We start from the raw sequence: 15974 nt of genomic DNA, 5'->3' as shown, positions 1-15974 counted from the left end.
AGGGGGAGGAGCCCAGGGAGCTACCAGGGACTGCATCGTCCCACGCGCATGATGCTTTGCTAAGCACGATGCCCTTGCACATTTATCCCACAATTACAGGAGCCTGGAGAGATTAATGTGCACCTTTCACAGAGTCGGCCACTGAGGCTCATGGAGGTGGAACATCTAACCCAAGTCATACAGCTGGTGAGGGCAGAGCTGGGATTCAGACAGCAACCCGCCTGAGCCAAAACCAGGGACGTGCATTCCACTGCATCATCAAAATGACTCTTTTTCTGCGGGGTAGGTGAATCCTGGCTAAACCAGGCTAGTCGCAGCTGCCTTCTCTTCCAGGTCCCAACCTGGGGACATTGTTTCTACGCTTTCCTTCAAATCACGGAAGAGCTTGGCATAAATATTTTGTGTGCTTTGAAGAGATGCTGGCTTGGGACTCGTTCCCCCACCCCTCCCAGCCCACCTCCATGCGCATGTGGTGCAGGAGCAAGGCCGTGGGGGGCAGGCGTTCTGCTCCCGGGGTCCAGGGCAGGGACTTCACCGAGCAGATGAAGACCTCAAGAGCCAAAGGAGCAAGGGAGGAGGGGACTCAGGAAGAACCTTTCCTCAGGACCTACTCCGTGCCAGCCCCTGTGTGAGGTCTTTGTGTGAGCTCTGTCTCCGTGCCTGCAGCTGTGTGATGAGACAGCGTCAGAACTGTCCATCGTTCCCTTCCTCAGCTTTCAGCTGGGGAGAGAGGTGTTAAAGGCCACGCACACCACACAGGGCGGGGCGGGCATCCGACTGCCTCCCGTTGTGGCTACGGTGAGTGACCTGACTCGTCCTGCAAACCCACTGCGAGGGGGAGGGGGGATTGCAGGGGATCTACTCATAATTCTAACTATAGTGAGTGTGGCTTTGCGGTCTTCACCACCACTTAACATGAACCTGTCCTCCAGACAGTTCTCCTATGTGGCTTCCATAAAGAATCAAGCAGAAACACTAGGGCAAGGGCCTGTAAGCTAGATTTCCATTGCATCGCCCAGTAAACTAGAACATAAAAAAGGCTACTCAGGGTAGGATCCAATTTTCTTCTTTTCCTTCTACTAGGAAAGACAGCAGAGCCACAGAAAAACATGCACTCTGAAAAGATAGCCTTAGTCAGACATTCATAATTTAACTTTCACAATTCAGTTTTTTCAGAGGAGCTGGTAAAGTCTATCAGCACCCCCTTCCCACCTCCCCCAAAATCACAGTCTTTTTCCTTTGTGAGAGACGTCATTTCTGGATCCAACAACAACAAAACACCCCAACAAAGGAATGGTAGTTAAGAGACTGCTCGGCATTCCAAGTTCACACTGTGGTTAATAGGAAATTTTACTGCTGCCAAGGGGATTGCCAAATCCATTTATTTCTATTATTGCATTTCCCAGATTCTCCCAAAATGTCAATACTCTTTCAAAGCAAGCATATGCTTTCAGTTTAAATGAATGTGTCATGAGATTCTACATAGGAATCCAAAAAGTTTTCTAAATTGACAAACTTAACAGGTCCTTAATTATTAAAAGAAAATGTGCTGAATTTTCTAAAAATTGCTTTTAGAAAATTTGCTTTTTCTAACTATCCGTCACTGAGACCGAGCCAGGAAAGTGAGATGAGGCAAATGTTGTTACTTAACACACCAGAAAAACAGCCCCACTGCTGTATAACCAAAGCGAAAATTCCCTGGGAAACTACAAATGTTGAATGGCGAAATTTGCATATTATGAACAAGATCTAATTTCTACTTAATGCTTCTCTTATGAACTCAATGAGGAAGATGTTATTGGTCCCAGGGACCCCTTCTCAGGAAATTTAGCCTTTTGGAAATTCCTGGGGGAGACTTAAGGGAGCGGAGTTTTGCTTGCAGAATATTAGGAGATTTTTACTTCTGTTGATGCCCATATGGCTAAAACACCGGCACTAAGACTTGGATGCACAAAAGCGGACATTTGCCACAGAGCTTCTACGGGAGAGAAAACTGCCTCTTCCAAATCCAGCGTCACCCTCCAGGCACCTCCACTGCAGCCTCCCCACATCACCTGGCGTCCAGAAGTATCGCCCATCCGGGCAAATCAACCGGCCACTGTGACCCTTCTCTTTGGCTCCGATTGTTCCAGAAAGTCTTCTTTCTCCTTCTTTTACCTTTTCTGATCCTGTTACGTTTTAGCCTTATACCAAGGATCAACTGATCAGGCAGACCCCACATAGTAACCAGGGCAGAGTTTCTAAAGCATAGGCTGAAGACCACCTTCACCAGAATCACCTGAGGTGCTCTTTAAGAATAATGATTCCTTGGCCCTACCTCAGACCTACTGAATCTTATGAGGCCTGGGATCCTACATTTTATCAAACACTGAATGATTCTTAAGCACTAAAATTTGAGAACAGTTGATCTAAGGAAAAAGTGAAGATAGAATATTTTAGGTCATGGAGGATTGTCGATCATCAGCTGGTGACTTTCTTTGGCAGATGAAGACATTCAGGATGCAGACAGGCAATAAATATTTCCTAACCCAGGAGCGCTTCACTCCTCCCTGCTTCTCCCACCTACCCAGGGATCTCTAATAGTTCCATCAGTGCCTGCTGAACCCTTCACAGAAGCTCGGACAGGCCTCAGTGTCCTGAGTGTGACATGAGTTTCCAGAGGATCTCAGAGTGTTCCTTTCTGTGACTCCAGACAAAAGGTGTGCCCGTGCCTAATTGGACAGGGGATGTACTGAGGCATCATTTTGTCAATTTATTCACTTGTTATGAGCTACATACTTCAAGCTTTTTCTCTGGAATTCAGAAAAACAACCTGTGGACTTGGTTACCTGTATCACATGCTTGGTGAGTTCAGAGGAAGATGTTATTTTCATATTTTCCCCCTTTTGAATTGACTTGTCAATTCAGTCTAAATGGCTAACAGAGTATTCCTATATAGAGGGGGCTTACATTGATAATGAGCTTTGGATTTCGCTAAATTGCCTGTTATAGAGCCAAAAAGAATGCATTAGGGAGTTTTAATACTGTTTAATGCTGGCCCAGGGGTGATCTTTACTGTCAGAATACATAGGTAATTCCCATTATTAAGAATTTTGTAAAGTCTATTTGAAATTTTCTGCCTCTCTTGTTATTCCTTTTTACATGGAAATAACTGCTTAAATCTTTCTTTTCTAAGACGCTTTCCTGGCGTGGCTGAAAAAGAGGTTCAAAATTACCCCTAATTCTTTCTTGCTTAAATATTCACCTTTAGCCGTCACCCCTGCAAGATGAAGACCTACTCCTTTGTGTGGCTCTAATAGCAGCTGAGTGGATTCTGAACTATCAGTCTGCCATTTAGGCCTCCTCAGCTTGACATTTGCCTTAGAATGAGGTTTTTAGAGGTTTTGACTCTGGTTATTACTGGGTTATTTTACATTTAGTGGAGTGCTATTCAGTTGTATATTTAATGATGATTTTTACACCCAAAATCCATTATGGTATAAGACCAGACACAGGAAAAATCACTCTAACATCTAACTTAAATTTCTCATGAATAGTTTGAAATGTGAAAGTATTGATATATTACTTTAGAAGGAATTTCAAAAACACCACATTTTTTAAAGTGTGTGTGTGAGAGGGAGGTGACTTCCCTGGTGGGGCAGTGGTTAAGAATCTGCCTGCCGATGCAGGGGACACAGGTTCGAGCCCTGGTCTAGGAAGATCCCACATGCCGTGGAGCAACTAAGCCCGTGCGCCACAACTACTGAGCCTGTGCTCTAGAGCTCCTGAGCCACAACTACTGAAGCCCACGTGCCTAGAGCCCATGCACCGCACCAAAGAGTAGCCCCTGCTTGCCGCAACTAGAGAAAGCCCGCGCACAGCAACAAAGGCCCAACGCAGCCAAAAATAAATAATTTTTTTTTTTTAAAAAGTATATCAGTCAGTCAGTCCCTCAAGAGATTAATAGAGGTACAGTTTTTCATAAAGAATTCGAGTTCCCTGTACATAACTTTGATGCTAACTTTTCCAATATGTCACATAAATGTGAATGGACAACCTCAACTATTTAGATTCACTCACTGTAGTAAGTGGTAATTAAACTCACTGAGTTTATATATGAAAGATTAAGCTGTCATTCTAACTGATGTGAGTCATAACAAATGAAAATCATTAACTCTTTGCTATCAAATTGTTGTGGCTTTTTCTCTGCTGATTTTGAAAAATATCCAAGCTAAATTATGTCCTGAGGGGCTTAATTTTCAGACTCAGTTTCCTAAATCTATATCTTCCTTTGGATTTTGGGAAAATTTCCAAATTAATGTTAATAAAGATTTACGAAATCCTTGGAGGAAGACTTCTTCTAACCATGAAACCAATAGTTAAATTACCAGGATTAAAAGTAAGTTTTCTTAAAAATAAAACTACCATATGGCCCAGCAATCTCACTACTGGGCATATACCATGAGAAAACCATAATTCAAAAAGAGACATGTACCACAATGTACATTGCAGCACTATTTACAATAGCCAGCACATGGAAGCAACCTAAGTGTCCATCGACAGGTGAATGGATAAAGAAGATGTGGCACATATATACAATGGAATATTTCTCAGCCATAAAAAGAAAGGAAATTGAGTTATTTGTAGTGAAGTGGATGGACCTAGAGTCTGTCATACAGAGTGAAGTAAGTCAGAACGAGAAAAACAAATACTAACAAATACTATATATGTATGCTAACACATATATATGGAATTAAAAAAAAAAAATGGTTCTTATGAACCTAGGGGCAGGACAGGAATTAAGACACAGATGTAGAGAATGGACTTGAGGACATGGGGAGTTGGGGGAAGGGTAAGCTGGGACAAAGTGAGAGAGTGGCATGGACATATATACACTACCAAATGTAAAATAGATAGCTAGAGGGAAGCAACTGCATAGCACAGGGAGATCAGTTCGGTGCTTTGCGACGACCTAGAGGGGTGGGATAGGGAGGGTGGGAGGGAGGCACAAGAGGGAGGGGATATGGGGATATATGTACACTTATAGCTGATTCACTTTGTTATACAGCAGAAACTAACACAACATTGTAAAGCAATTATAAGATGTTTAAAAAAAAAAGATGTTTTCATTTAAAAACATGTGCCCATGGAAGAATTACTTCAAGGTATATTTTAGAAACCCAAGCATATGTAAACACAGTGGTCTTCCATAGGGTCTTACAGACACTCTGAATGTTTGTCAACTAAATGAATGAATTGACAAGAAAGCAGCATTGAGAGAGCTATAATGCCAGTTTCTTATAACCACGCAACTTTAAAGCCACATCCCAAAGATGAGCCACTTAAGGACACAGGTGTTACACCTTGATATCAAGGGCAGGACTATGCATCGAGAGGAGCCGAGTTTGCGTTAGTTAGACCCCATTGAGGAGAGGGTAGTGTGGACAGCCACCTCCCCTGGGAAATAGCTAACGCAATGACAAATGTTTTCACGTTTGCTACATTGAATAGTGTATTGAGTGCAAGAGAGACATTGAATGCAATGTCTCTGCTGGAAACATGGCTTTTTTTTCAAGGTCTGTGATAGGAGACTGTCTTCTACGTAAAATCGTCTTGTAACATGTTGCTTCTAGTACTTTGAACTCAAACATATGGAGTCAATACTAGTTTTCCCCTATAGATCTTCATCCTGTAGAGCCTGAAGCCCTACATGGGGGTTCTATGGCAGGAGCTACTCTCAGCTGCCTTTGATAATTCAGGGAGCCGTGCTACTAAAATCTCAATGTGAGTACAAATTACCTGAGAATCTTTTTGACATTCAGGGTCTGATTCTTTAGGTCCAGATGGGGCCTGAGACTCTGTACTGCTAACCAGCTCCTAGGTAATGTTGATGATACTGGTCCATGGTTCATGCTTCAGGCCTCAAGCTCATAGGAGGTGGATTTCTAAGCAGTTAGAATAAGCAAGTATAGTGTGATGGAAGAGCACCAGATCTTGACTCAGAACACTAGTTATGTGAACATGATGAGTCACTTGACTTTTCTGAATCCAAATTTTTCTCATTAGAAAAATGAGTATAATAGGACAGTAATACCTGCTGCATGGGATTGTTGTGAGATTTAAATTAATGATGTTATGTGAAAATTGACCAGAGCATTTGGTACATATTCATTGTTGAATAAATGATTGTTGACCCTACGTAGTAAAAACATAAGCACACAATTCAGTATTGGTAACTCATAAAGTTGGGGGACCCTTAGGCTGTGTGCCCTCCATAGTTCCGGTGGTTCTATTCTTCATTCCACCTCTTTTGCCAATTACAATGTCTAGCATTTAGCAAGTGGTCAGTGTTTGTGGAATTGTATTGATGGCAAAGTAGATCACTGCCAGCGTACATTTTTGGCTTCGGGGATGCTGATATCAGGCTAATGACCCAGTGTTTCCCCATGGCACTAACAGGAAAGAGAACTTTTGCCCAAAATAGTGGTAACAACTTTGAAGCCTTGAGTTCTCTTTAATCAAAAATGTAATCACTGGGAGAAGACTAAAATGAAGAAGATCATTAGCCCGATTTTCAATAAAAATATGAGGATAAAAGAGCTGATCATTCTTTGCCAGCCAGTAGTCACAGTATCTTCTAATTTCACAAATTATGTGTAAAAGGTATCTCTCTTGATATAAAAGCAAAGATGAACGTGGGCAGTTTGGCTGGCTTGTTGCTGATAGGTGGCTCAGCCCCCGTTAGGAGCCCAGCCTGCAGTGGTGCAGTTAGTACTGCAGGGGTTCAAACCATCCTCCACATCGTTGAAAACTGGCTCCCATGCCACCCAGGTCATGTGCCCAAAATTGCTCCTCTGAAGGTCAAACTTTCTGCTTAATAAACTTGTACATTTTAAAATAAAACTCTCAAGAACGCACAGCGAGAAATGGAAGGTAGAGAAATCAGTGAATAACCTGCAGTGTCATTTATATCTTAACATCTCTTTCCATTGAGAATTCAGAGACAGAAATTTATTAGCACCTGGAGGAAGTCTAATGTAATTCATTTGCAGTAAAATCAGAGTGAATCCGTTAATCTTTGCTAAAAGAAATGAGATTTTCAAGTCTAATCAGAGGATTAAAGTTTTATTAAAAGGTATTCTTTTTTACCCTCTTATAACCTATAGGTCTCAGGAGAAAAAGGAAGAGGCTATCACCTTACTGAAAGATTCCATTAAATATGGTCCCGAGTTTGCAGATGCATATTCAAGCTTAGCTTCATTACTGGCTGAGCAGGTAATTGTTCCCATTTAGTTTCACATAATATTTTTAAATGTTTCTGTTGAATGTATAAATTAATATTACACAGATTTTTATATATATCATTTAACTTGTAAGCTCATATTAGACAACTGATCTCTATGTCAGTTTTCTTCTTGATAGAAATTACAAACCTAGTTTTCTCACTCCAATATTCTTTGTGTATATAGGTGACCTCTAGACAAAGATGGTCCATTATATAGGCCATTGCTATATTCTCCATCACTTTGGGACAAAATCTATCAAGAACAATATATGGTATTTGCTGGTTTTATTACTACTCACTTATATTTTTCTGGGGAATTGCTAGTGGACTAAGATCTCTGAACTCAATATGGAACCAATTACCAATAATCTTATAGATCCTATGTCTTATAACTGTTAGAAGATCACAGAGTCTTGTAGGACAGGCTCCTAAGAGAGAACATTTCTCACGGCGTAAAGCAGAGGGGTATTTTGATTCCCCCTCCTTCTTCTCACTCTATCTAAACCATTTGATCCCATTTTTGGTGTCCTGGATGCATGCCCCCTGCTGTGGGGAAAACAAATATAAGTTGTCTTCTCTAAATTAACGATATAGTTTTGTTGACACACATAAGTGCCCTCAATAGAAGGTAGATTCTGCTATCACGCAATTGCCAGATTGTCTTTAAAATTAAACTTAGCACCTTTGAAAGATGCCCTGCAGCATTGGCTTAAATATAATGAATGACTTGATGCTGCATGTCAGGTACAGAGGGGCGCAATTTGCGTTTCAAAAACTTTGGAGGTTTCACCCGGAAGCAAAATTAGGACATTCAATGAATATTTAAGTGTCAGAAATAATAAGTCTAGTTGTCTTGCTCTAATATTCTCCATATAGTGTAGGTGGGCTTTAGACAAAAGCCTGTGTCTGTAGTGGATGATTTTAATACATGTTTTAGCACAGTGTTTAAGCTGAAATGATGGTCGTCATGTTCTATGGTATACACGGCAGTCCTCAGCTGCCTTTGGCTTGTGTTGAAGCAGACACAGTGGGAGTTTCCTGAAGAAAAGATTGATTCCATCATTATTCCCTTTTCTCACCTCATCTTGGCTCCTTCATTTTCATAGGAAGACCCTCCCTGCCTCTGCCTGGTTGGGTGTCTTGCAGCTACTCAGACAAGCCACACACAAAGTTAGGGCCTTTGCACTAACTGTGCCTTTTGCCTGCAACACTGTTCTGCCAGACATCTTAGAGTTCCTTCCTCATCTCATGCTGGTTTCTGCCCACGTAGTTCCGTATCAGGGGGCTGTCTGTGATTACCCTTTCAAAATAACTCCCTCACTGCCCCACATGTTTCTCTGTCACCTGGCCCTGGCTGATTTCTCCCCAGAGCATTTATCACCGTCTATCACCGTCTAACATACATCTATTTGTCTGTGATCTTTCTTCCACCACTAGAATATTTCCGTGAGCCAATCTCCATGAGAATGGCTGTCTCTTTTACTCAAGGCTTTTCCCCCATGTCTGTCACGTTGTATGCAAGCAGTAAATACTGAGTGAATAAATGAATGGACATGAACTGAAGACCATGTAGCTCCTCCAATCCAGTCCATGATCTAGATTTTACTCATATTTGAAGCAGGGCTGGGCATGTGGGCCACCATACTGTTTCATAACGGAACTGTGCCGCACGTCATGCCCTTGTCCTTCACTGAGGGACAGTGTGAGGACAGCTAGGTGAAACTACTCCTTCTAACTGCAGGGCTGGGCAGGGTTGAGGCCAACACCTGTTACCTGGTTCACTGGCTTCTGAAGGAGGACTCGAGGGAGAAATTTCTCTCATGTCTCAGTATTAGGAACGGCCAGCCTTCTCCTGAATTACACGTTTTTTGCTTTATTTTTAATCTAATGTATGAAGGATCTTCCAAATGCTAAGAAAATCAATTCTAGTTTCGTCCCCCTTGGGCCCACCTCCGACTAACCGCCATCTGGACGGGATAGGCTGCTTTTCTGTGTGCGCTGCTTGTACTCGGTTTATCATTTTTCTTAAAAATTTATTTTATTCAATTTGTGTTCTGTATTTTTGAAAGCTGCCTCAATTTCTCTGAAAGTGAATACGTAAAGCATTGCACTGAGTTCCCAGTCATATCTTTTTTCACAACTTGGCAGGACAGATAGTAAACATTGAAGCGCTCTTCTTGATGCAAATTACCCTGAAGGTAAATGACAGAGTCACTCACCTAATACCAGTGATGACACGGTGTGATGTTTTGAGTGAGCTCTTTACAGAACATTCACGCAGTTCCATCTTCCTATAGTGTCGTCTTTTCTTTCTCTCCTTCTAAATCATCCTCATATTTCAAGATTCAGTTCAACTTTCACGTCCTCCCCCAACACTCATCCACCTCCCCATCGCACGGGAGTTAGATTTTCCTCGGAGCTCCTATGACATCTTTGGGAACATGCATCAACTCACAAACCAATCATATATTTTTATTTCTTGAGTTAACATCTGAACTATAGTTTAAACAGTTTGTCAGGTTTATTTTTCCTCACAAGACTGCAAGTTTCATTAAGAAAAACCTTGTCTTCCTTGTATGCCTGTTCCTTCTCTAGGGCTCCGGGTACTTCACTGTATAAAGCAGGCGGGAATTCATACAGCATCTCTGGACTTAATGCACTCTGGAGGTCCGTTCCCCTGTGCTGTGCTATTAGGAGCATTTGACAGTGAACAGGGCAGCAGCCTGGTTGTAGACCCCACTGCATAATACAGACCCCACTTCCTCGCCTGTACAGACTCTGGTGAGGAGCGCTTTCCCTCTCTGAGCCTCAGTTTCCAAATCTGAAAATTGATAACTATATGGATCTAACATTTTAAGAGTGTCTGAAACTACCCCTGTAACACCCAGTGCTAATGAATATTTTCATGAATAACTTAAGGCTCCACTTTAATTAGTGCTATTGTTTCCATACAAATAAAGCATTAACATGTTAATATTGTGAAAAGCAATTTGTTTTAGTAAATACTGTATCCAAAAGTTTTAAGTTGTATTCCTTTTCTAAACTGATGAACTCCAAGTTCATGAAAAGTTACTTTTTTTTGTTTCTTTAATTAATTAATGTATTTATTTTTGGCTGCTTTGGGTCTTCATTGCTGAGCGCGGGCTTTTCTCTAGTTGCAACGCCCAGGCTTCTCATTGTGGTGGCTTCTCTTGTTGAGGAGCACGGGCTCTAGGCGCGCAGGCTTCAGTAGTTATGGCACACAGGCTCAGTAGTTGTGGCTCGCGGGCTCTAGAGCGCAGGCTCAGTAGTTGTGGTGCATGGGCTTAGCTGCTCCGTGGCATGTGGGATCTTCCCGGACCAGGGCTCGAACCCGTGTCCCGTGCATTGGCAGATGGATTCTTAACCACTGCGCCACCAGGGAAGCCCTAAAACAATACTTTGAATCATTTCCTAATGATAGATTCCTAGAAGTTGAATTCCCATATCAAAGAGTATCAGCATTTCATGACTTTTGAGATGTATTACTAAACTGCTTTCTAAAAGAGTGGTACCAATATGCTGTGCCACCAGCAGTGTGCAGCCTCTAAGTCTTGAATGTTAGCGGAACATTTAATTGGAAATAGCATGTGGACACATGGCAGTAGGAGAGATCAGGGCTAAAGATAGATTTAGGACTTCAAATAAATGAGTCCATATTATGAGTAGGTAATTCCTCCGAGGGGAATATGAAGAGTAGTGTGGGGGGGGAAACCTTAAAGAATTTTTAACCTTCTCATTTTGTAGATAAAAATATGAGGTGCACAGAATTAAGTGCTGCTCAAGGTCATACAAATAACTAGTGTCAGGACCAAGACTGGAGCCTGGTAACTTGATTCCTTCCCCACTGCTCTTTCACTGTATGATGCTGGGGTCCCATGATTGGACTGTGGTAATGGGCTGTAGTTAATGAGGTTAGGTATACAAGGGGCCAGGTGGGAGGGGGGAAGACAAATGATAGAGGAAACCTAGTAGCATGAGTTGCCATAGATGTTAGATACTTAAAAGGATCCAGAATAAATTTGCCCCTCTGTGTCTACTGCAGCATAGAAGTCAAGAAAACAGGACAGAAAATAAGCTCTTAGATTTGAAGTCTGGATGGTCTCCGGCTTACTAGCCTTTTTTGGTTTTCTATTAGCATTCAGAGCTGGCTGTACTCCAGCTTCACAGATAGGATTGTAAACATTTACAAGCTCACCATCATTTTTAACCAACCTACTCTTGCCATAGATTATATAGCTTGCATTACACTAGCAGTAAAGGAAATGAAGTTAACATAATGACTTGATCCATTGTAAATTATTGCTAGCCCCAGGTTTATAGCCTATTGAAAAACTCAATTAATTAATTTGATAACACTTAAAATATTTTTCTTTTATATATTTTGGGATATGACTTCACCTGACACAAGAATGAAAAGAAAATTGGAACAGTAAAATATAAGTTAGAAGTATAGATCAAAAATAAGAGCAGTCCAGGGTCAGTTTCTCTCCTCTGACAAGTGCCATCTTTTGGGTAGATTCAGGCACATATACCATTGCATGTGTGGTCAGGTCACCTTGAGCTGAACCCTACCTTAATAATTTATTGATTTAAGTATTCAGCACATATTTATTGAACATTTAGGTATCACCAAGTATTAGAAATTGCTGAAGTAGCAAGGTATGGGCCTCAACTCATGGAACTTAGAGTCTAAAAGGTAAGGATACTCTTAAGCGAAGAATTACCACCCTTTCCCCAATGTCTAACCCAGTTGTGACAAATGGGCAAAGAGAGAATAGAGTACCAGTGAGAATGTTATAGAGACCTAACCTAATATAGGGAGCAGTGAGCGCTGGCCAAAGAGTGATATTTAGTCTGATACCTTAAGAACTTATAGATATCAACAAGATTAAAATTATTAGGTAAATCTTTCTGGCTACAGGAATTAGACCACCTGAGGGCTGTGGGGTGGGGAGCAGTAAGATCCCTTCTTATGGGAGGAAAGTCATGTGCCTGAAAGTGCAGAGAATGAGGACAAAAGGGCATGAGAAGAGTTTGGAGATAGAGAAAGCTGCAATTCTATGTAAATTTAGCTTCCCCTCACTCTTCCTGGTCTCTTGACAATGTGACACAGCTGTGGTCGCTTACACTTGTCATAGTGTTTTCTCTTTAGCTTTTATTTTATGATTCTTGGCATTTCCTCTTTAAAGTGATCATTTCTTTCTTTCTTAAATTGTCACAGGGTGATATTGATCACAGTCTGCTGGGCGATGAGAAAATTCAGGATTAGAAATACCTAACATGTCCTTGGTGAGGAGGAATGCCAAGTTAATTGATTCATTTCAGTTGAATGAGAAAGAGAATTAGACGTCAAATGTTGGCCGCGTGTTTCTTGTAAACGTCCATGTCAATGACTGATGGGGGAAGAACTGTTTTGTAAGGAAAGTAAAAGCAAAGGAAAGGGTGAGAAAGCAGGCATCTTTGCTTTATGTTTTGAGCCGCTGTGTCTTAAAGAGTTGCTTGGCGAAGTCATTGACATGAGTTTAAACATCCAGTGGTCCTACACTTCCCAGGTTTGTAATAGTCATTTGGCTAATGGGGAGATACACGATAGCTCTGTGTGATCGTATCATTGGCCAGAGTGAAAGTACTTCTGGAAAGCAGCTCAGACGCATGGCCATGATGTCAGAGCATAACCTTCCAGCCCCATCTCTGTAGGTCTTTCACCACTTTGGAACATCACACCCTATATCTGCCATACAGTAAGAACGTACGTTACAGGCCATTCATTACGCCAGTGGTTCACAAACGGTTGACTGGGGACGTCTGAGGTCCAAGAAGGCCTGTGCAGCTTTTATAATACTAACAAGTAATTTGCCTTTTTTTACTCTCATTCTCTTCCCAGTGTACAGTAGTTCTTTAGAGGCTACATGATATATTCACAGTCATGAAAAGAGTATGAAAATATTCTCCCCTTTCCAACTAAATGTTTGTGTGAGACCAGATTTCTTCACATACTTCAACTAAAAAACATATAGAAACAGATTAGTACAAAAATAGATACAAGAACCCAGCTGTCTTCTATCAAGCCAGACATTTAAAAGTCTTGGAAAAATAGAAAATAATGCCACTATTCTCACTAATTTTTTTGGCTTTGGAAAATACAGTTATTTTCTTATAAATGTGTTATATTTGTTTATTATTTTAAATAAATAATAAATATTAGTTTATTTATTAGTTTATTAAATAAAAATTTCTCAGCTTCATTTCTGTTGTGGTACACATTGATAGATGTAGACCACATAAACAAAGCTCTCTGGGGTCCTCAGTACATTTTAGAACGCAAACCAGGAAGTTTGAAGATTGCTGCATTGTGCCCATGTCCCTTTGTCATCCTGGCTGCTGCAACTTGAACTATAAGAAATCTTTTCCAAGTGTATCAGTTGGCCCAAGAGAATAAATGACAGTCAAACGTCCTTTTTCAGATCTACTTTTCACTTTCTCTTCCTTGAGGTAGAAAACATGCCATGTCGGTAATTACAGCATGTAAAACATGGAGATGCTGATGGTGTTTTCTCTATCCTGCGAGGCCCATTTCATTTCCACCCCACTGAAAATGCTTTTGAGCCTTGGAGAGGAGCCCACGGCTGCATGCTGCCCATTTTTAACCATTGCCCTCAAAGGCCGATTTCATGCTGAGGCAGCGGTTGGTTGGGGATTCTGGTGACAGTATGATTTGTCAGAACCATTCTCTGGGTCACAAGCATTTTTAATTAAAGTTGTCCTATAAATAGCTCATATACATTTCCTCTGGATCTCACAAGTCTGTAGAGACTGGGAGTGATCGGCTTAGGTCAGGACATCTAGCCAGATGAGGTAAATGAAATTGAACTTGAGGGATTAAGGATACTCCTTTTTAAGATAAATGCATTGCCCTTCCAGAGAAGGTGGAATTTGTTTTAAATAAACATCCAGAAGGTATTTTTCTCCTGCAGTGGTGGTCCCTTTCGTTTTTTAATAAGTGGAGTTAATCATTCTTTGAAATTTACAGTCAAATGAAAGGACAAGAAAGATAGACATTGAAAACATTTGTCATAGAGCCAGAGTCTTGAGACTGCCCTTGGGGGTTACCGAAGGTATGGGATGTGATTCCTTGCTCTAGACATGGATGGTCTTTTAAATCCCATTACTTCTTTGGACTTTGAAAATTGCATTCCTAGTGGAGACCCAGCTCATACACCCCAAAATGAGTTTTAGATGAAAAAGGTGATCTCTTTGCCTATTCTGGAGCAACAAGAATGTGGGGAAAAGGTAAAATTAAATCAGGTATAAGAGTAATTGCACTTGAAAACTGTGGTATCTGACTTCAGCAAGTTAGAATGTGAGGACGTCATTTTTATTCCTTTCAGGAAAAACACCTTTCAACTCTCCCACAGTTTGGTTATAAGGATGTTTTAAAGATCTCAAGTAGCTGCAGATTTTTTTCATGCACACCTTCATATTACACAGCTGCTGGTGTTAATGGTAACCAGTGTTTCCAGGCATTTGGTTTATGATAGCTGTAGAGAATCTGTCTATATAAACACCAGTCTGGGTATCACTCCTGGTTGCCTTCCAAGAACCTTGTGCTTCTCCTTTTGTGACACTGTCACCATATATCACAGTGTCTCCTTGCCTGAATCCCTCTCTGTTGTCTGTGTGGGCAGGATTGTCTGTCTCACCCACTCTTCTGTCTCCATTATATACTTGACATGTAGGAGGTGCTATTACTTATACCACTGGGAGATAGATGCCAAAGACATGGGGATGAATAAAACAAAATACGTCTATTTAAGGAGCTCAAAGACAAATGAACAAAGGAATACAACTCAATGTGAGCAGTGTAATAAAGAGGTGAATACAGATGCTCTAGAGCTCAGGTGCCCTGGCGTTGTTACTGAGGCCACGTCAGGCATCACAACCCTGTCCACATGGCATTTTAACCTACAGTTTCAAACTCCTTTCCCATCAAATCTCTTTAGTTAACTCTATATGAGAAAAAAATAACTAACTTGGGTGTTCTTCCTTTTAATTTTTCTTAATCATCTTCTGATATGGAGGTCAATAAACAATTTCTTAGAGGCAACCAGAAAAAAAAAAATACCCTGGCTAATCCTAAACTAGGTAATCAGTTCCTAAAAATCTTGAGTTTCTTGTGTTACCATTTGACCAGTGTTAGTGTTTGACACTAATGCCATCTGTTTTTAAATGTGCTCATGAAATACTACTCCTAGTAGTAGTAATAAGAGTAGAGGCTAACATGACAACGTGCTGACTATTTGCTAGGCATTGTTCTCAGGGCTTCACCTATTTTAATCCATTTAATCCTCAGAACAACCCTCTGAAATAAGTACTATTTTTATCCCTTTGTTACACTTAGGTACATAGAGGGTAAGTAAGGTCACAGGGACAGTAAATGATGGGGTTGGGATTCCAATCCATGTAGCCAAGCACTGACATCCCAATTCTTTTTTTTTTTTTAATTTTATTGAAGTATAGTTGATTTATAATGTTGTGTTAATTTCTGCTGTACAGTTATACATATATATACTTTTTTTTTATATATTCTTTTCCATTATTGTTTATCATAGGATATTGAATATAGTTCTCTGTGCTCTACAGTAGGACCTTGTTATTTATCCATCCTGTATATAATAGTTTGCCTCTGCTG

General features: G+C 40.9%; 1 protein-coding gene across 2 annotated transcripts in view; it reads left to right on the top strand.

Moving 5' to 3' along the window:
• TMTC1 (transmembrane O-mannosyltransferase targeting cadherins 1) overlaps positions 1-15974 on the top strand; it is a 265227-nt gene that overhangs the window by 223786 nt on the left and 25467 nt on the right. For both annotated transcript variants that reach the window (XM_082352064.1, XM_082352063.1), the window contains one exon: positions 7146-7254. In XM_082352064.1, coding sequence (XP_082208190.1) covers positions 7146-7254 — 109 coding nt within the window. The remainder of the gene's footprint in view (positions 1-7145; positions 7255-15974) is intronic.

This window comes from Balaenoptera borealis (assembly GCF_965194805.1).
Source record: "Balaenoptera borealis genome assembly, chromosome: 13".
In the NCBI taxonomy this organism is placed as follows: domain Eukaryota; kingdom Metazoa; phylum Chordata; class Mammalia; order Artiodactyla; family Balaenopteridae; genus Balaenoptera; species Balaenoptera borealis.
Note: the sequence above shows the minus strand (reverse complement) of the source record. Positions and strands in the feature narration are given on the sequence as shown.